The 22480-nt window shown below is 36.0% G+C and overlaps 1 protein-coding gene across 1 annotated transcript in view; it reads right to left on the reverse strand.

Annotated features, from left to right (window-relative positions):
- Positions 1-22480, reverse strand: part of NBEA (neurobeachin) — a 437354-nt gene that overhangs the window by 180416 nt on the left and 234458 nt on the right. The window contains exon 38 of the mRNA XM_009290267.2: positions 19895-20019. Within this exon, the coding sequence (XP_009288542.1) occupies positions 19895-20019 (125 nt within the window). The remainder of the gene's footprint in view (positions 1-19894; positions 20020-22480) is intronic.

Raw genomic sequence — 22480 nt, forward strand, 5'->3', positions numbered from 1 at the left:
GGTTCCAGTTACCAGATTACAGAAATATTGCCATACACCGATGTAAGAAACATAGTAGAGTAGAAGGCATTAAATTAGTTTGGCAAATTTGGAGCTTAGCAGCAAGACAAATGTTTCTAAAATCCATTCTGGTTTATAATATTAAACATACATTTATCTAAAAGAAATATAGTAAATGACGCTTCTTTGTCTTGATGGAAAAAAGCTCTGGTTTGGCTGTTGTTTAAATTTATCACTTTGTTGAGTGCACCTCAGTTTTGCTGTACTGAGGTGTACATTTATCTAAATGAAAGTGTATGAGACCCAGAGTTGCCCTTCAATCACTATATCCTTTATGAATTAGAGTTCCATTTATCAAAATTACAGCAAGAAGAGTAAGGTCTCACAGGGCTGTCTCATTACAAGGCTTGTAAACACTGTCCTTACAAAGAAATGGTTTAACACCTAACAAATCAAAAACTGATTGGGAATAGAATTTATTTGAGATCATCTATCTTTGGAAGACGTGCTGTACTGAGTGCACTTTGTGGCCTTTCTACCCATTCATCAAGAAATTAACAAGCGAATACCACAGACCACCAGATCTCCTTGGATCCTGAAATGTGAAATATGTTCAAAACAGATCTGTCACAGATGTTCTATTTTTATATTTCAAGACAACTTCAAAAAGGTTTTAAAATAAGAGAACTTCTCCAAATAAAAGTAAAAAGAAAAACAACTTGTCTCTTTAAAACCAGACAACAAACTGAATAAAAAATTATATGACATAAAACTATGTCTAGTATTGTTAACAATGATATAAAAAGGAGACATGAATAAATGAATACTTGATATTTCAGCATGTTTGAAAAAAATCAAAACTCAAATTACTTTTTCAGAGCCCCAGCAAAATTACTATGAAATGAATTTCATTTCCAAATATTTCATTTAAAACTCTTTTTAGGACACAAGAAGTTTGTATTTTAAAGACACAATATGGAATTGTATTAATGTCAGTTCCTAAGTCTAATTAGAAAATGTTTCAAATCCATTAAAACAGGAAAAAAATAAAATGAAACTAGATATAATTTCAAGAAAGCAACATTTTGACATTGGCGTGCACAGAACTGGAACTGGCAGATGCTATCAGTTCTCGTCCTCAACAAGCTCCTTCTTAAGGGATATTTTTCTAGACTGGGATTTGGAAAGAAGCCTTGAAATAAGCAGCTAAGTATTTCTTAAAACTACATTTTGTAAAGAAGTTAAAGGAAATAAGTCACTCGGCTCACATTGAAGTCCAGCTGAAGTTGGTGCCTTAATTTCTTGAAACTTGAAGGCTCTGTCTTAAAGATATTTCAAGAGAATATAAGACTAGATAAGCTATTAAAAAAAAAAATCCATGTTTTATTACACCTGTTATCATCTCAATAATTTTTTTAAATGTGCATATTAAAAACTGGCTTTCTACAGTAGCTTCAGGATAACTGAAAAGAGCTCATCTTTAAAAGAAATTAAAGAAACCAACCACCACTCCTCTACAAAACCCCAAAAAAGAAACCACAACCACCCCTCTACAAACCCCCACCTTCCACTAAAAGGTGTGTATTTTATGTGTCTGAAAGGTTATATGAGCTGCACAGTAAACTTGTACAGTATTGCCAAAAATTTACTAATCTCTCTTCCAGTAGCATTACTTTCCCTTAAACAGAAATTATTAAGCAGACAAAAAAAACCCATACCAACCCCCCCACAGAACCCCAATAATTTCCCAAGAACAGGAGAATCTCATGTTATTTTGCAGCTACAGCCTCTAGAAGTATTTAATAAGAGAAATATTAAAAGAATTTGGGGGGGGGGTTTATTGTAACATCTGAATTTTTGCCTCTATTTTCAGTTAAATCAATAAATTCCTTGTTGGGTTCTATAGGTCACAAAAGGTTCTAGAGATGCAATCTAAATTTCAAAGATACTGTAAGTGTCCAAACCCACAAAACCATCCCTAAATAAAATTTTAAAATTAGCGACACAAACATAATATATTGTTGATTACATTTATGTCCATGTATGCTTATTTTATTAGACATTACACTAATTACTATGATTTAGTTGAACACAAGAAGGGAGTTTTCAGTTCTCTCTTCACTTCTATCCATTTATTATATATTCAAATATAGCATTTTAAATTTTTCTCTTTGTATCTAGTATAAAATGAGGTAAAAATATGTCTAATTTTAAGAAAAGTTTGCTTGGTCATACTGTAACCAACAAAAGGAGACTACTGCTTCTTATAAAGTTGTTTCCATAGTTTACTTCAACGAATTACCGATAAGGCAATTTATGCAGTGAGCGCTCTTTGATCTTTGAAGAGAGATGGCAGAATGGAAAGTTAACCTCATTTTAATGTTACCTAAATATACTGACAGGAAATTCTAATGTTTCCAAACATCTGGAAATCTGCTTCATGGGATGGTGTTCTTCTTTTCTATAAGAAAGCTTTTTCATATATTGTCTTTTACAGTTTTATGTGGCTTCTAAAGGAGCATTTTGACATAAGTAAAGTCTGTTCTCTTTACAGTAAAATGCTGCATTTAATTAAAAACTCTCTTTTATAGCAGCTAAAGTACAGTTTCTGTGAAGCTTAGCTCTCCTCAGAAACTTTTAAGGGTAAAGTTGCTTTTCCTCTTTACAGATCACTGGTATGTACTGCTTTGTAGAACGCTGCTTTTGTTGCCAAATTTTAATCACCCAAGGTAGTTTTTAATATTTTATTAAATAAAGGAATTAAAAATTAGTTCCTCACAAGAGGCTACCCGGTAGGTCATGACGTGGACCATGAAATTATATCACAGGTAAAATATAATTTAAAAACAGAGTTTGAAAGAGCTAAGCTTTTTCTTGGAAGAGATTTTTTTTGTTTATTGTACAAACTGTAACTTTTACAGGAAGAATCAAGCTTATGTGTGCACAGAATTAAAATGCAACACTATTATCTACCTTTTTTGTTCATTCAACATTATTAATAGTTGAAAATACTTATTAAAAAGTTTCACAAGATAATCTTTCTGCTTTATATATTCTAACAGTTTAATCCCCTGCTTTCATTGCTAATCTTTGCTAACTTGATTAGGCACCGGGACCCTCGCAGCGGTCACAGTTATGGACAGCAACTGCTTGGGAGTCTGTAAACTGAACTCTACAAAACCCGGTAAGATTACATGGTGACCGCTCCACCCCAGCCTAGTATCTTTCCGCACGGCTACAGAGCCAGCCCTCCTAGGACTGCGTTCACTCCATGGGAAACGTGCACCAGGTACCCCTGGGTCTGCTCAAGAGACTGGCCTTCTGGCTTTGAGTAGCAGACCGGTGCTGGCATATCATGATGAACTGTCCCCACCTGTGTCTGCTAGAGTTGTTATTTAAATTGCAATGTGTTTCTGGAACTGGCAGCTTTGACTGGCATATAATTTAGTTTCCCCAGAGAATCAGAGAAGTGACTGTTATTAAAGGAAGGCTGGGTTTAATAGATTTAATAAAAACCAGAGGAATCTAAATCATATTTTCATTATTAAGGATCTTTGAAGAAATGAGGGAGAAAACCTATGAAAATTGCGTAGAAATTAAAAATTGCATACATTTGTATCGGAAATTACTTCCACCAAAAGTAAAACCAAATCACATTTTTGTTTTCTATAATAGATAAATACCTGAAAATTTAATCATAGACATTCCAGACATTTTTCTCCAATTTTTATACTTAATGTCTGACCAAATGATCTTTTTTATGTGAGTTATTTGTAAATAAATACTTTATTGTTGTATGCATTTTCCTCTTAAAAATTCTCAGATGTTTTGCATCGTAAAAATGAGACTGACGCAAACTATACCAAAGAGGAGACTGAGAATATGGGCAAGGCCAAAATGAACAGGTTTCTCAGATGAGGTTGAGGGTTTTTTAAACAATAAATACTTGTAGTTAGAGTCAAAGTGTTGTATATTAATATAAAAGGTCCTACACAAAATAAAGATGAAGTTACCATGTTCGACACCCATTATTTTTGTAGTTTATAGATAGGAAAACTGAGGTTCAGAGTGGTTATGAAATACATTTTTAGAAGTTGTCAATATTATCATTATATTTATTTGAGATTTCAGGTGTTCTGAGCACGTGAGAAAGGATCCTGCACTGATTCAGCACCTATCATAAACAGCCAGTGGGTGACAAAGCCAGATATACCCAGTCCAGCAAATGTTACAAGGCATTTTCAGGCTCCTGAAGGGCAGTCTTCATTCTGAGTGGAACCAGAAGTCATCCTTCTAACAGGAACTTAAACCAGTCAAATGTTTATATTTGGATTAAGATGTAGTTTGCCACTGTAACTTGTACACACAAGAATGGATTCATATTTCATGACTGATGACCTTTACAAATCCCTGTCAGTTTGAAATGCAGCCTCTCGGTGTATACTGTAGTTTGATAAATTGCAGAAAGAAACTGAATTTTCTGATATGCTGTGGATCACTTAAACAGGCAAAGTTGATACACAAGAAAAATAATTAAGAGCAATAAAATTTTCCTAACTGTGTTTCCAGCCATTTTACACAAGTACAGTAATAGCTGAGAGGAAAATAACTACATCACACCAACAGTTATTGCTCAGTGGAAAGGACATCAAGGACACTTGCAAGTAAGAGAATTGGATCAATATTAACGCGATTTTCATTTCATGCTTCCCCAACTCCAGTAAGCTGACAATATACTCTGATTATGTGAACTGCCTCTGAGTAACATAGAAAAGGTTATTAGAGCAAGAGGTGGAAATGGAATGCACTTTTTATATTGACAGGTCTGCTAATAGAGTATACTGATTTTCAAAGCCATGCAATGCATTTTCACAATTTGGTTTTGACAGCAAAAAGGAATTTCATTTATCCTTAATTCAAAATATTCACATGTAAGCAAAGGTTTCTTAAGACAGGCCACTGAAGAGGATAATCAAACTATTTCAATATAAAAATGTAATTAATAAAGTAAGAAGCAAAAGGTGATTTTGAATTTAAGTATGTATGACATGATAATGAAATAATGAAATAATTCTGCTAAATGAGGTATTCTATGCTTTTGAAACAGAATCTGATAAAACATTTTTAACATAACATATAAGTGAAAAATATGTCATGTCTCAGCATTCAGGTCTGGATTTTGTCTTGAAAGTTTTAGATAAGTTTTGAGTTTGAAATACCTAACCCAAGCACACATTCGGCAAGAAAAGCCATGTTCTGACTCTATCTGCTTGCAGAGCCTAAAGACAGGATCAAAGTTGTCGGACTTCTAAAGAGGCACTCCCTGCACTGAGGAATCACGCCCACATATGCTAGCCTCAATTTTGCTTCCTGCTCATAAAAAATTCTAATTGAAAAAGCTAATAATGATAAAGCCTCGGGAAGAAATGAAACGCTTTTTAGAAATACAAACACTTGGTATATGCTAGCAGGCCAATGGTAACGCACTGGCATGTGAGAAACGTGATCTCACCTCCTGTACAGGGGTATTCTGCACCAACATTTCTAAACCTTACCTAACATTTAAAAATTAGAGCCTTCAAACCATAAGACTGCTCCAAACCCCAGTATTTTTAAAAAGAAAGACACAGCTGTAGTATTGTGGTCTGTCTTTTAATTTTTGAATTCTCCCTCTTTGTGGCCAAAGCAGGGGCGATTATGTCTGCTAGAAGGCAACTTTGGCCCTCACCACTTAAGCTGTTCCTATCAGACCCAAACAAGATCAGCTCTTTGGAAACAGGCACTGTACAGAGACATGATGGGACAGCTAAAAATTTCATTCTCTAGTGCAGAGAATGAATGTGTAGGAAGTAAGTTTAAAATTATTTTATAGTAGCTATCATAATGCCAGTAGTTAGGTAACTCTCTTAATTTCTATCGAGACTACTTACTTAGAGCAGAAAGCCTCAACAGCTCATGATCAGTGCTTCTGATCATTTGCCAACATGTCTGAAATGATTTTTGCTTTCTAGAATGGTAATCTTTTCAAATGAAATTCTGCTCTTTTGAGACATACAGAAGGAACATCTTATGCAGTCTTTACACAGGCAAAATCTCCTATACATGACGTAATATCTCCTGTAACTGTTTCTTAAAAGGATTGTCCCCATTATATATAAATAATAAATTTGTCAATATAATAATGTCATTAGAACCTCTAGATTTACTCTCCATTACATTGTCTTTTACTGTGCAATTCCAACTGGTTCAGTGTGCTGCACTGTTGTTTTTTTTTTCTGTGCAAATTTCATTTCATCCTCACATAGATCACCACATCTTTAGAACTGGCATACATCATTTTCACTTCAGCAGCAACAGTAATTGGTGGGAGGAACTGTTTCTATTTCTGTGTAGATCAATGCCTATAGCAACACCAGACAAAGGGCAGCACCCACAGGATATACACATTTGTGAGACAGCAGCGTGGCCCTAACACTGGGATATTTGTGTTTAACTCTTAGCTCTACTAAGGGACTATGCTCTAGTAGCAACAGACAGTACTTCTGTTTGGGCCAGGCTGTTGTAAAAACGTGAGCTCCTAGTTCCTGAACCTAAACCACAATTATTTATCAAATTAAAAGCAAAGCTTTGCTATTTGCTTGATTGGGGCCAGAATTTACAAAAATAGCTGCAGTTATAAAACATCTTTGTTTCATACAGGCTAGCAGATGAAAAGCAAAACAGTAGCAGTACACAAGACATCACTGAGATAAAGCAGAGTCTGAGGGCCTATTACTAAAACAGCTCAATGAGATAATCTACAAGATTTTCATCATTTTGTCTCTGAAACAGAGTGTCCTAGGTAGAAAGCCTGTGTGTATATTAAGGAGAGCTAACTCACAACTTAGCAGCAGTTGGCAGTAAAGAAAAAAGGAGAGCAGTATTTTATTTCACCTTCCATTAAGCTGCTGCGTGGGGTCTGTGGTGTCTTTCATTCTGCTTTGCGAAGATCGCAAGAGAGTGCAAACCTTCATGTAACTGCAGGGATACTTGCAAAATTACTACATTTATGTTAAACTTGCAAGCACTGGCAATACTATTTTCCATTCAGTCTGGACCTGATATGCTATTTAGACAACATGATCAGCTTTTTTGAAGGCATGGGATTGAATGACTTGTGCTATATGGCAAAAGAGACACCAATAAAACACTCTCCAAGCATTATGCATAGTCCTTTCAGCTGGGAAAATATATCTACTGTAGACGACGTTCAGGGCTTTACACAAATACACTGGGAGATATATTCTTTAGGCATACAATAAGGATAAGAAAAAAGTTGTGTCATGATGTAGCATACATGATATGCAAAACAAAATTAAATTTATAACTGGAAACATGCATAATATGCTAGCTGATAGAATTTTTAACAAGGTGTCTTCCTCATCATGCTGGTTAGTGCTATATTTGAGAACTTTTCTATAAAATGTATTCGGCTTTTAATACAGTGCTTTCACAACATGTTTCTACACCCCTGCCTGTACCTTGCACAATGCAGAAACTAATTCTTCCAGTTTGTTTCACTACACTCGTACTTTTGGTGTGTGTTTCAAAGCTAATGCTATAAAACGAGTAACATAAAATAAGTGGTATTGAAGAACTGTATTGAGTGGTATTGAACTGTACTTGTAGGGGTATGGAATAGCCAGTGCACATATACATAAGTCTTGGTTTTTTGTGTACAAATCTTACTATTTACATAAAACCTCTATGATAATTTTAATGTGATATATTAGGAATACATTTTCTGTGATAAATGTAAAGTAGTGCAATTTAAAAAGATGAGTAAAAATACTTTGGTATATTAAAAGACACATTGTCTCTGAAAATTAATTCCTTTATTTTTGTAATCTATACATAGCGATTCCATGTGCTTTGTGAAAGACAAGGAATCACCCATATTGAAGAGATTCCCACAATCTGCCTCTGTCAACTTAACGCATCTTTACATTGCAAGTAGCCCGGAGGCTCTCAGAAACCTGAGCCCATTGCCTGAAAGCCTATCATGCCTCCTACTGGCTGTCAGAAAGAGTGGGAGAGTAAAGGCTTTTTAAATCTATAACCTAAATCTATGATCTCCTAATTCTAGGCTGCAATGGTTGCAGCACTGCTGAAATAATGGCCCTTCATTCCAGCCATGTGCTTGGCAGGCTGTCCTAGCCAGGTCTTCAGAAAACACCTTCCTCTGTACAGGCAGAAGGGGAACTTCACCTTGCATTTTTAGACCCATTTGGTCCAGCTTTGGCTTCTTTACTCAGGTTTTGGTGTTATTAAACACCTTTTTCCCTTAACAAATGATACGTATCTCCACTTACTCATATACAAAATGGAGGTGGAGAACGAAGTCCTGCGGTCAAGAAGACACCAAGAATTAGAAGAGTGGAGAAAATTTAAAAATGGAATATTTTGTGCTTTTAACTATAGCCAAAGCAGATTTAAAGTGCTGTTCCTCCTTAACATGGAGTCTTAAAACACAGAAAATAGGAGGTAAGACAAGCACATACTAAAACTTGAGTCCCAAGAGCTACATTCACCCAGCTGTGAAAGCTGTCCTGAAGGACTATTATTAGACTTTCACTGACAGAATGTTCTTCTAAAATGTTTCTATGAGTTGCACTGAATATACATGGGTCAACAACTTCTATTTCTTTGTCAATTAGCGATAGAATTGATTTAATAGAACAAATACACCCTTCCTTAACATGGGTTTGAAACACTTCACACCATAGTAATTTACTGGTTTTGCTAAGTAAATTACTTTAATATGGCAGAACAGAGAGACAACGTGTATTCTTTTCACATGAAAATATAATGGTGGAAGGGAGGAAAATGCAGCTAGAATTCTAAGACTGGCAATGGTTGCGATTTTTAAGTCTTAGGAATGGTTTTGCAGGCCAATTTGATTACTTCAGGAACATTCCAGAGTCATACGCTTTCAGATGAAGAAGTGAGAAACTGAAGTAGTTATGTTAACTGCTGGTAAAAAGCCAGAAAGTTCTGCAGTAAAATCTATTAGCTCAGATCTATAATAGCAGCTAAAATCCAGGTCATGCCAGATAACCTGAAAATCTCAGAGGAAAGGCATTTGAAACCCAACACAGAGGTTTTGAGGGGGAAAAAAGGGTTTTCATACCCTATTTGGATCTGAGAAAAGCTTGAATTAGAGTCAAGATAGAGATTCTGACATTCAAGATTTGAGGAAATCATTAGAAAAAATTGACTATTTCATGAATCGGTACTTAAAACTTATTGTAAAGCTGCTATGAAAATTCCTATGCTAGAAATAGCATATAATAGGGAGCAGATATTTAAAGACTGCGAAGGACTGTTAGGATGCAATTGCAACTCATTTACGTTACCTAGTCGGACAGCAGAAGCTCAGACACTAAGTGTTCAATACAATTCAGCACAATAGTGCTCAGTACTCTACCTAAGCAAATTCCATTACAGTTTATACCTTGAAGGTGTCTTTCATTACATTACAGTGGGTAATGAAAGAGGATCATCATAATAGTAGATATATTTAATGAGAATATATTTATGATTTGGGGGGGGGGAGCTAAAAAGTGCTAGAAAGAAGACCAAGTTAAATCTAGTATTTTAGATTTAATTATTCTCACAATTAGGATTTTGCTTTGCAGATCCTTCTAGTAATAGCAAATGTAAGCTCTTATTCCTCGACTTTCTTTAAACAAATTTCATTTTCATCTGTATCTGACAATTACCATGTAAAATACGAAGAGCACACAATTATCATCTTTTCCCTAAAACCCTATGAGGATGAAATATTTGGAATTTTATTTGGAGAAGCAGTGGATGGCACTGTTGGGCTACAATCATAAGGCTGTAGATGCAAATCTTAAATCGCTATGCTTAAAAAAATACACAGATTTTCACGACTCCTTCAGGCACACAATTTGGATGTAAACTCTTTCATAGTACATTGGAGATTTCACAATCAGATGTGGAAGTTAGTTCATATACTGAAAGGATGCTGTGTAATAGGCGTATTATTTTAGGTGCTCCAAGTGAAGCAGAATGGTTTACATGCTTGTCTCATACATGGCAGCATGATCACATTTAGACTAAAGAACAAGGAGGACTTACTTGATGACGCATGGAAGGATTGTTACGGATTAATTTAATGACTGCATACATATTCTTAAAATGCTCACCCCTGAACATCAAGTAACATACATGTGTTTTCTATCTATAAAGTGGATGCTATTTCTTAAAACTGCTCACAATTAATTGTCAACTTGTGTTTACTTACAGATTAAAATTAAGCATGCGTGAATGGGGTGAGGGAACAGGGTTTCTTTTTAGTCAAGGGCTTTTGTTCTTTAGTTTCTCTTCTATATTCATACTTAAGACATTACTTAAATAAATGAGAGTTTGGGAAGTTGTCTTAGATAAGGGTCATCACCTGCATTTCCCCAGAGCAACTTATTTTATGATATTGTGTGTGTTACTAATTTTCAGGATACTGCATTAACTAAGTAAAAAAAAAAAAAAAAAAAAAAAGACTATCAAAAACATTTTTGTGGCTCATGTAGTCACAACAAACTCAATTTCAGTAATAATAAAAATTATACTGTCTATGAGCGAATTGATATTAGAACTGTTTTATGATGATCCATACCTGTTCAACATCCTCATTAATGATCTGGATGATGGGGCAGAGCGTACCCTCAGCAAGTTTGCACATGACATGAAACTGGGAGGAGTGGCTGATATGCCAGAGGGTTGTGCTGCCATCCAGAGGGACCTTGACAGGCTGGAGAAACGGGCTGACAGGAACATCATGAAGTTCAACAAGGGGAACTGCAAAATCCTGCACCTGGGGAGGAACAACCCCAGGCACCAATATATGCTGTGAGCCACCCAGCTGGAAAGCAGCTCTGCAAAAAAGGACCTGGGGTCCTGGTGGACAACAATATGACCATGGGCCAGCAATGTCCCCCTGCTGCAAAGGTTAATGGTATCCTGGGCTGCATTAGGCAAAGCTTTGCCAGCAGGTCGAGGGACATGATCCTTCCCCTCTACTCAGCACTGGTGAGGCCACAACTGGAGTGCTGTGTCCAGTTCTGGGCTCCCCAATACAAGAGAGACATGGACATACTGGAGAGAGTCTAACAAAGGGCCATGAAGATGATTAAGAGACTGAAGCATCTCTCGTACCTGGAAAGGCTGAGAGAGCTGGGACTGTTCAGCCTAGAGAAGAGAAGGCTCAGGGGGGATCTTATCAATGTACATAAGTTCCTGAAGGCAGGGTGTAAAGAGGATGGAGCCAGGTTCCTTTCAGTGACAGGACAAGAGGCAATGGGCACAAACTGAAACAGAGGAGGTTCCCTCTGAACATTAGGAAACACTTTTTGACTCTGATGGTGACCGACCACTGGCACAGGTTGCCCAGGGAGGCTGTGGAGTCTCCACCCTTGGAGATACTCAAAAGCTGTCTAGAGATGGTCCTGGGCAACTTGCTCTAGGTTGCCTTGCTTGAGCAGGTCCCTTCCAACCTCAACCATTCTATAATTCTGTGATATGTAAATCTGCACTTCCTCAAAAAGTTTTATGAAGATTTAAGTAATTTGTTGTTGAGGATTGCATTTCTAGTATCAATCAAATGTTTCTGCTCTGTTTTGGTTTTACGTCCATGAGAAATTACATAAGAAGATCAGTCTTGAACATTGAGATATAAGTAATCTAGGGTTTTAAAAATATTACTGAAGACTAAGTTCTGGCAACCATTATAAGAATCACAGAATCCTTAAGGCTGGAAGGCACCTCTGGAGATTGTCTAAGTCCAACCCTCTGCCCAAAGCAGGGTCAGTTAAAGCAGGCTGCCCAGGACCTTGGCAAGCTGGGTTTTCAGTATTTCCAAGGATGGAGACTACACAACTTCTCTGGACAATCTGTTCCATTGTTTGACTACCATTACAGTAAAAAACGCCCATCTTTTTCTTATGTTTAAATAGAATGTTCTGTATTTCAGTTTGTGCCTGTTGTCTCTTGTCCTGTCACTGAGCACCACTGAGAAGAGTCTGACACCATCTTCTTCATTCTCTCTCAACAAGTATTTATACACAACTATATGGCCCCCTTGAGCCTTCTCCCTGCTGGGCTAAACAAAGAATATCTAAAGAATACCTGGATCAGTTTAGAAGTAAAAGTAAATGTAAAAGAAGCCTACGAAAAGATCTACAAACTCAACCCCTACAGCAAAGCTGTTCATATAGATATAATATAGAAAGCAATATTTCATAGACAAAACTGAAAGCATAATTTGGTCTTTAATCTCTTACACGGTACATATAGAATGCTCTCACTGCAGATAAACCTAGAAAAAGAACTTTTTTATGTATCTAGTGGGCCTGCTAGCAAAACTCTGATAAGTGATGATCCAGTATCAGTTGTCTTCAATTTGCTTTCAGTTTTGCATTAGTTACTGAAAAAATACTGCTTTCTTAAAGATAGTTCTGAAATTAGTGTTGTTGAAACTGTTCTGGAAATATGGTAGGCATTTTCAATAAGTACAGACCAAAGACAGAGTGAAGATAATGAAGTCAGAGGACTTTATGAAGCTGAGAAAAAGTAAATTAATGTTTTTAGATATATACAATTTATGCAGGATATCTGGAAATGAAGACTAGCTTTTAGGTGGGCATTCAGACTTCCTAGAATAAGGCATTTGATTTTACAGCAAAGCTTCTGAACAGAGATGATGAAATTGAGCATCTCCAGTTCATGGGACATTTTGATTTCTTCAAATGTCTTATCATCTGCAAATGTCAAGGCAAGTTTGTTTCTAAAACACTGACTTAACTTTCTGGAACAACATTTGGCACACGCCAAATGAAACCAGCTTCATACCAGTTTCTCTGGAGTTTCCTCCCTCTGTCTTGTTCTAACACTGCCTGCAGTTAGGAGATGAAAGTCAGGAGCTGTGGGAATCAACTGCTCTGGACTTAGCACTGAGGGGTTGCTCTAGAGCTACAGTTACTGAAGGTTCATTTTGGTACATTTTTCTTTAACATTGTGGACCCTCAAAAATTGAAGCTTCCTTTAGCGTCCATGGGACACCCAGAATCCCTGTTCTGAAGACAGTCCCTGGTTTGAGTATGGGTTCCCATGAATTTCGGACTCCCAGTTTCATAGCAGGGGACCCACACAGCCTTTCTTTTAAGGTAGCACTTGATTGAAGCTAAACGTTCTGGGAATGTAAGTCCTTCAGCAGCCTGAAGGAATCCTGCCTGCAATTCTTTGAAAGTCTATCAAAATCCAGCTACTTTCATGAAAGTAGATTTCAGATTTGAACATTTCAGATTTCAAAACCTGATGCTTTTTAATTCTGTTTGTATAATTAAACCGTATTTCTGATGATGAGCACACACAGCATTTGCTGAAACTTACGAGCGCTAACAACAAGTCCCAGAAGGAGCCACATACAGTCTGCTTCAGCTAGAACCACTCTTGAAATAAGGTTGCTAATTAGATGTCCAAATACATAATGGAGGGAGTAACTTAAAATATGCAAGTTCAAAAGCAATTGCCATATTGGAGATTGTCTAAGTCCAACCCTCTGCCCAAAGCAGGGTCAGTTAAAGCAGGCTGCCCAGGACCTTGGCAAGCTGGGTTTTCAGTATTTCCAAGGATGGAGACTACACAACTTCTCTGGACAATCTGTTCCATTGTTTGACTACCATTACAGTAAAAAACGCCCATCTTTTTCTTATGTTTAAATAGAATGTTCTGTATTTCAGTTTGTGCCTGTTGTCTCTTGTCCTGTCACTGAGCACCACTGAGAAGAGTCTGACACCATCTTCTTCATTCTCTCTCAACTAGTATTTATACACAACTATATGGCCCCCTTGAGCCTTCTCCCTGCTGGGCTAAACAAAGAATATCTAAAGAATACCTGGATCAGTTTAGAAGTAAAAGTAAATGTAAAAGAAGCCTACGAAAAGATCTACAAACTCAACCCCTACAGCAAAGCTGTTCATATAGATATAATATAGAAAGCAATATTTCATAGACAAAACTGAAAGCATAATTTGGTCTTTAATCTCTTACACGGTACATATAGAATGCTCTCACTGCAGATAAACCTAGAAAAAGAACTTTTTTATGTATCTAGTGGGCCTGCTAGCAAAACTCTGATAAGTGATGATCCAGTATCAGTTGTCTTCAATTTGCTTTCAGTTTTGCATTAGTTACTGAAAAAATACTGCTTTCTTAAAGATAGTTCTGAAATTAGTGTTGTTGAAACTGTTCTGGAAATATGGTAGGCATTTTCAATAAGTACAGACCAAAGACAGAGTGAAGATAATGAAGTCAGAGGACTTTATGAAGCTGAGAAAAAGTAAATTAATGTTTTTAGATATATACAATTTATGCAGGATATCTGGAAATGAAGACTAGCTTTTAGGTGGGCATTCAGACTTCCTAGAATAAGGCATTTGATTTTACAGCAAAGCTTCTGAACAGAGATGATGAAATTGAGCATCTCCAGTTCATGGGACATTTTGATTTCTTCAAATGTCTTATCATCTGCAAATGTCAAGGCAAGTTTGTTTCTAAAACACTGACTTAACTTTCTGGAACAACATTTGGCACACGCCAAATGAAACCAGCTTCATACCAGTTTCTCTGGAGTTTCCTCCCTCTGTCTTGTTCTAACACTGCCTGCAGTTAGGAGATGAAAGTCAGGAGCTGTGGGAATCAACTGCTCTGGACTTAGCACTGAGGGGTTGCTCTAGAGCTACAGTTACTGAAGGTTCATTTTGGTACATTTTTCTTTAACATTGTGGACCCTCAAAAATTGAAGCTTCCTTTAGCGTCCATGGGACACCCAGAATCCCTGTTCTGAAGACAGTCCCTGGTTTGAGTATGGGTTCCCATGAATTTCGGACTCCCAGTTTCATAGCAGGGGACCCACACAGCCTTTCTTTTAAGGTAGCACTTGATTGAAGCTAAACGTTCTGGGAATGTAAGTCCTTCAGCAGCCTGAAGGAATCCTGCCTGCAATTCTTTGAAAGTCTATCAAAATCCAGCTACTTTCATGAAAGTAGATTTCAGATTTGAACATTTCAGATTTCAAAACCTGATGCTTTTTAATTCTGTTTGTATAATTAAACTGTATTTCTGATGATGAGCACACACAGCATTTGCTGAAACTTACGAGCGCTAACAACAAGTCCCAGAAGGAGCCACATACAGTCTGCTTCAGCTAGAACCACTCTTGAAATAAGGTTGCTAATTAGATGTCCAAATACATAATGGAGGGAGTAACTTAAAATATGCAAGTTCAAAAGCAATTGCCATATTGCACATATAAGACATATCTTTAGCTTTGTTTCAAAACCTGAATGTATTACATATTACATTATGAAGGCCTTTTTTTCTTTTCTTTTTTTTCTTTTTCCTTTTTTTTCTTTTTCGTTCTAAGCATTCAGGATCTGTCATGATAATCGGCTTAACAGGCCAAATATTCTTGAGCACAGACACTAGAAATATTTGACCAGCTTACATATATATGTTTAGAACATGGGCACGGAGTTATTCATGTCTGTTTCCTCCAGTGCAAATTAGAAAATGTGGCCTTTCTTGGACCCCCTCTATATGCAAATGGTTTGTGGACCACAATCTTTAAAGATTGAAGGACCAAAGCTTAATAAATTAACTATTTTACTCTTAAGATGACCTTTGTGGAGCAGTATTCTGTCTCACTGGCATGGTGGTACAGTAGTGTCTCATCTATACTAATCTCCAATGACTGTAAACTGTTAAGGTGATTAACTGGAAGAGACAGTTCTTTCACCACATGTACAGAATCACTGTGAATTGGGTCACATCTGCATATGTTATGCATTTATTGGTAGTAAAATTTGGGGAAGAGAAGTAGAGTTTATAATCTTTTATACAATTTTTTTTTTTTTTTCTTGTCAGTCTACAATTTAATCAATTACATCGATTACTCCATCTAAACTTAAAATAAGAACTGTTTAAAATCCATCAACACTATAAAATTAAAACTCTACTAAAAGTTTCCAGGTAGTTCAAAATCCCATTACAGCTTGCACTTTGATACTGCAGTAAGTAGTATCCCTTCAGCTTCACAAAAGGGAGAAAGGAATCTATATTTCTATTCAAGTAAGAATTTAGCTAAAACAAAAGGGCACAGCAGATACAATGCTGAAATAATTATACTTGAATTTTAAATCCAGATATGAAAGTCGTTTTAACAGATTACAAACAAATCCAATGCCTAATATCAAAAACTTAGAAATGGAGGAGACTAATCCAAAGGGAAAAATTCTTTAGTCCATCTCTTGTAAATGCTGCTATGACTCCAACATACCTACAGTCTAAAAGGACAGCTAAGTATATACCCATAGCAATAAGCTATAATTTTCACACAGCTGTATATAGCCATAGAAATATGTTATAATTTCTCATTGCAATATTTTTTACTTGCCAGGTACTTTGAACATATATATATACGCACACACATATATGCACACACACATACTTATATGTATGCATATTATATTTTATCAAAACCAGACATCTGAACATGCATACAATGGCTGACTAACAGAATGTAGTTAAACAGAAGCTTCACCCACTTGCCTTGTAGCAGAAATTTTTTGAGAGAATACTATTTCCCAGTAGTAGATAATATATAATGTTTCCTACAGGAAGAAGTCACTTATCAGCTAAAATTAACACTTTTTTTTTAGCTCTTCAAGGTAGGATTTAACATTTGTTGTTACTTCTCTAAAACAAACATATAGATCATAGACATAGTTTTAATTTCCAAGACTCTTCTATTCCTTGATGACTGCAAGTATTATATAATTACAGTAACCATACATCCAACATCAACTCTGATTTAATACTAGAGTAGCTGTAGAGCACTTTTTTATTTATCAAGGTCATATCTTGATGGCTGCACAAGTTTAGATAAATCAGGTGTTAAGCAGGCACATCTCCAAGGAATCTGGAAATTCTCTCATCTGCAATCCTCAGCATGTCTTATTATTTACTGCCAAAGAAATGACTGATTAATTTTGTCATCTTTGCTCTGTGATTTTTGCTCAGCTGAAACTGCCTGCCCTCTTCTGCAATGCCTGATCAGACCTATTTAAGTTGATGCCTTTGATCGCAGACACTGAGGAGCTTGCTGACTTAGGCATTGACTAAACATTCCTCTACTGCAATATTTATGCACAAAATCCTAAATGATAACTGACAGTCAATGCAGATAACAAAAACTTGTAAGATGTTTCCACTATTTTACTGATGCTCAAAATAGCTTTACTTGTGATAGAGGTATCAGTCAAGATGAAAAATTGCTATTAATATAACAAAAGCCCAACAAATTTTGCTATGATGAATAGTTTACTTCTCACAAACAAAGTATCTGAGGTCAGGAAAAAAATCTGTTACTGGAAAACTATGCAGTATGATTTTTTTAAAATGCTTTAAATTCTTTCTGTAGTGTGATATCATGCTTAGTTTTGGAAGCTAGGAGCATTTTACTACCAAACTGTTCCAAACAAAATTATCAAAACAAAGCTAATAAAAAAAAAAAAACAATGAAAGTTAGGCCCTATGGAAAAAAATCTGCCTCCAGCTCTTTATTAATCACATTCCAACACCAGAGGCTAAAAGTACATCAAACTGCACCAAATCCTTTTCACATGACAACCTCATAAATTATTCAACTCATTAGTAACACCAAGAGGCATAAAAATAACATCAGTGTTAAGCATGTTTTCTTACAGAGAAAGGTCAGCTAAAAGTTTCAGTATTAAAATCCAAAGGCTTAAGTCTGAAAAGTAAGTACATCTAGATAAAATCCATGAAGTATAACTTTAATGCATGCTGTTTTAAAATTCCATATATTAATTTTAATATATACGTGAAAAGTTAGAATTACTTATTTTAATTCTGCAAACAGGACAACTTCAGTCTATTGTAATTTTTAGGCAACCACTAAATTTGATGCGTACCACCTCTAAACACTCCTGAGCTTTAATTTTCCTGTATGTTGAATACACTAACAGGTGAGTAGCGTGAAATTCTATAGAAACGATCCAATATGAAACTATAACCACTTCAGTTTTTCCTGTTTCTTTCGGTTGCAGCTTTGTCTTGCAGGTTAGCTCTACTACCAGGCAGCTGTCACCTGCACTAAAATACTAGAACACAGAAACTACATAAATGGAGGCAATCTTTGCGACATGCCGAAACTGTTTAAGTGCAACTTGTATTATAGTCCTCATAAAAAAAGCCCAAACCATTTCCAGCATCCTCTGAGTTCAATCTTATCCCAAAGATACAACGCTCTTGCTATAGAGGCATGAAACAAAGTCCATCTAAGTAAATGGAAAGCTCCTGTTATTTTAAAAAGAGGATAATATCAAGGCTTAAAACTTTGTAATAGTTTATAAATCAGGTGTCTTCCTGTTTTAATGCTAGTTTAATATCCAAAATTAAAAATATTAATCAATAAGAATATTTTTAAGGGTTCTTATGCCTGTAGAATGCATAAAGCCCGTGGTTTTGATGATTACTTGCCTTATAAAAGCAACACAGCAATTAGCAGAGTTTTGCATCTGCCTCTCATAAGATCTCTATTTTGATGTTTTGGAAGAACGTAAAGAAAATAACCCTTTGTCAAATATGCAATGCTATATACTACTGGGGGAAATATCTTCCTTAACCCAACTTATGAAGAGTTTATGACCTGAAGTCCTGCACATGATAGTCTTCACGTTTAAGTAAGTGTTAAATTACACTAGCTAGTATAACTGCACACACAGATATTCATTTATATGTCTAACCTTGTTTGAATCCCAGCTATTTGCCTCAACGACCTGCAAAGTTGGTGAAATGTGTAGGTCACACAGCTTAATATCTATCATATTCAGAACTTCTGGTAACATTAGCCTTTGGTTACATATCAGCTGAAAGGTTCAACTTGCTTTGTGTATAATTACTTCCATTTTTTACTCCTAAATGCTAAAGAATCCCACAATTTTTTTTTCAGTACTGCAGATTAAAAAAAAAAAAAAAAAGACAGGAAAACATCTTAAAATTCTGTCTTTAATATGTTAGAGAGGTACCCCAGCTTAAACCTGAGAAATAAATTTGCTTTAGACTTTCAGAGTACTCAGGTTCAGTCTGCTGTACAGAAGTCAGTAAACATATGAAACTTTTAGATGATATAAGGGAATTTGTAAGCATGTTCCTCCTTCCTCTTTTATACTCCAGCTACCTCTTCTTGAAAATCAAACATCATCTAATCCTTAAGTTCCTAGACTGAAGCTTCTATGTAGCCAGTTCACTATTCACAAATCAAGTATCTTTATAATAATTATTTTAAACGAGTTCTTATATATTTTATGATTTGCAGAAAAAAATACTTTTGGCTGAGATTACACATGCGAGGATAAAACTTCTGATATTTTTAAAAAACAGTTAATTCCTCATTCACGAAAGGTCTCCAATGGAACTATTACGACACATTACTTTGATGGCCTAACAGTTTCATTCTGTCAGTCCGGAGAGACAAGTTCAGTTACTTTTACCAGTGTCTCAAAATTAGCATCTGGGAATGCTAGAGAGGTATAATGCGAATCCCCTTGGGGATCACAGAATTTAACAGCCCACAAGATCAAGTCTTCTGGTTCATTAAAGTGTAAGAATTGAAAGAATTCCTTTTCTAAGAATATGTTGTCCTAGGAATTCTCAGCACTGTCCTTAGAAAAGAAGGGACACTATTCTCAGGGATTCACGGACATCAAGAATACCTCATAAGCTATATTTTTAAGCAGGAGTTAGTACTGACCATATTCCACAGCAGCTTTTAGGAGAGCATCAGAATGAGTAGACCCAAAAGCATTGCGAACAAATCGCCTCCGCCGGCGCAAATCGTCTTCCCAGTAATCCAAGCGCCAGAAGTCATGCAGTTGGCTATGAAATAGAGAACACACACATCAGCACCTACCACAGCTTGAACTGTATTTACATACATTTCACTGCTGCTTTTCTATTTCAGGAATACAATCTTGTAAAAACATATATTACTAAAACTTACAATATTCTAACGTTTCTTTACATGCATTTATATATTATAAACCTCAGCACTGCCTGTCTCAAAATGTTCTGCCTGCTGCTAAAAACATTAATCACACTGAGCCCATTAACAAATGCAGCATCAAATTACAAGTATTAATGGTATAGCTTGCTTTCTTTTACAGTGTTTTTAACAAGGCTTGTAAATCATAGAATGGACCTCAGTGCAAATAGTTTGCAATTTAATGACTATGGTCCCTTAGCAGACTGAACTTAGAAGTATAAAATATTGCCCACTTGAATTTTGTGGAACTATGATTAAACTAATGTGCTGAAATATTCATTGAAATAATTTCCTACTGCCCCTAGCAACCTGAGAAAATTGCAATTTTATTCATTATTAATAACACTGAATTAGAGCAGCAAAAAAATTCCACCATGTGGTAATTGTCTTGGTAAATTATTATTCCAGCACTAACAGAGTACTAGGATGATTTTATAGCTTCCAGCTGATACAAGCCATTAACAACCATGGCCATCTTTGCGTTACATTGCCTTTTTACATTCAAAAGCAATATTAAAGTTCTGTAGAACGATATAAGCTATTGTTAATCTATATTCAAGTCAAAACACACACATATATAATCATCTGGTATTCAACTTCAGTTCTAAAGAAATGACCAGCTCCACTTTCAGACAACTTCTTGATCTTATCAACACAAACATCTCCCACATCAATTTTATAAGTATGCTGTGGGATATTTGGGTAAAGCTGTATTTTAAGTCAACATTTTAAAAACTTTTTGGATCACTATCAAATACCCAAAATGTTTGTGGATGCATCCTTATTATCAAACTCGTAATTGAACACACTATACACTTAAAATGACTCTGCAGCTCATAACCTTGCAGACCATGACTAGGGAGCCACTGCTTTAGACCAGTCATTTTCAATCTATCTGCAGAACCCTGGAGGTGCGTGGACAAAAGGCAGATGAAAAAAAAAAAAAAAAAGTAGTTTTCAAGTCACGGGTATGGGCTACATCTCTGCTGGATTTTTCTAGGTGTTAGTTCAGCCACTGTTTTCTATATTGCCTTCACTTTGAGAAGCTATGCGCTGGTAGCCATTTCCAGAGGAAATGTAGAAATATGCTAATGTAGAACAGACCTTTTCATTTTTACAGTCCACTTAACTACTTTTTTCATGCTTGCATGAGTTCTTGTCCAACTTTACTAACTGCTGTCATGAGACCTGGATCAGTTCTGGAGGGCAGAGCACCAAGGGGAGTGGATGTAGCAGCATACCTTCTAGCCACTTACAAATTTTCAGAATCAGCACACCATCATTTTTAGTCAATGTATTTTTTTCGCATTCCGAATAAAATTTTCACTCTGTGCTTGAGTCTGCATGAAGGTCCTCATTGCTGCCTTGCAGAACAGGCATTTTACTTATCTACAAGCAGTGAGAAGGCAACTTCAGGAGTTCAGTGGGAGCTGCTTCCTCACCTAGAGCAGTTCAGAGCATCTTGCGTAAATGTGAGGCAGTGACTCTGAGCTCCCACAGTGGAAAGATGCAGTGTTAATGGCCTGGCCTGCATGCTATGAGACAGAAATATCTTGCTATCTTGAGTGCCAATTATCTTTTGTTAAGTAAAATAGCTTACTTTGGTTTTGTACTATGATACAGTTTTTGCTTACAGATGTTGCGTTAGCTTGAAGTATCAGTCCATCATTTCTCCTCCTACACTGAGCACTGAATAATTTTATTGCGACTGCTAAATCCCCCTGACCCTTATGGGATATGAATGCAAAAATGGGCAGACGACTGCCCCATGGTTTTAAAGGCAAAGCTTAGAGACTCCTTGCGCACTCCTAGTCTATGTTTTAAACTGATGATATCAAAGATAATCCTAAAGGCTTTTTATCATAGTGATTTTTTTGAAAAGAAAGAAGCTTTCCCTTTTTACTTCCATCTAAAAGACACGATGAAACAGGAGTAAAGATATTAATGAAAACTCTTTTAAACACAAGAGTTCTCTGAAATGGCATTTGTCTCCACAATAATAATAAAAAAGACTGTTAGGTGAATAATCATGATACAACTATGTAAGAATTAAAAACTTTTTATGAAATTAAGAAATATTCAAAGACTAAAAAAATTATATTTTTAATTTGTTCTGTGTTTAATCTGGAAACCCATTAATTTCATTAATCAGTCTGAAGAATACTGTATATTCTCAGCTGAAAATAAAAGAGATTTTAAAGTCACTACTTTAATGAAGTGCTAATTAAAGAAGTGATGAAATTGTCAAAGGATAAAGTCTTTTTTGGGGATCCAAAGAAAGGGTTACAAGTTCAC

Source organism: Aptenodytes forsteri, unplaced genomic scaffold (genome assembly GCF_000699145.1).
Source record: "Aptenodytes forsteri isolate BGI_AS27 unplaced genomic scaffold, ASM69914v1 Scaffold155, whole genome shotgun sequence".
In the NCBI taxonomy this organism is placed as follows: domain Eukaryota; kingdom Metazoa; phylum Chordata; class Aves; order Sphenisciformes; family Spheniscidae; genus Aptenodytes; species Aptenodytes forsteri.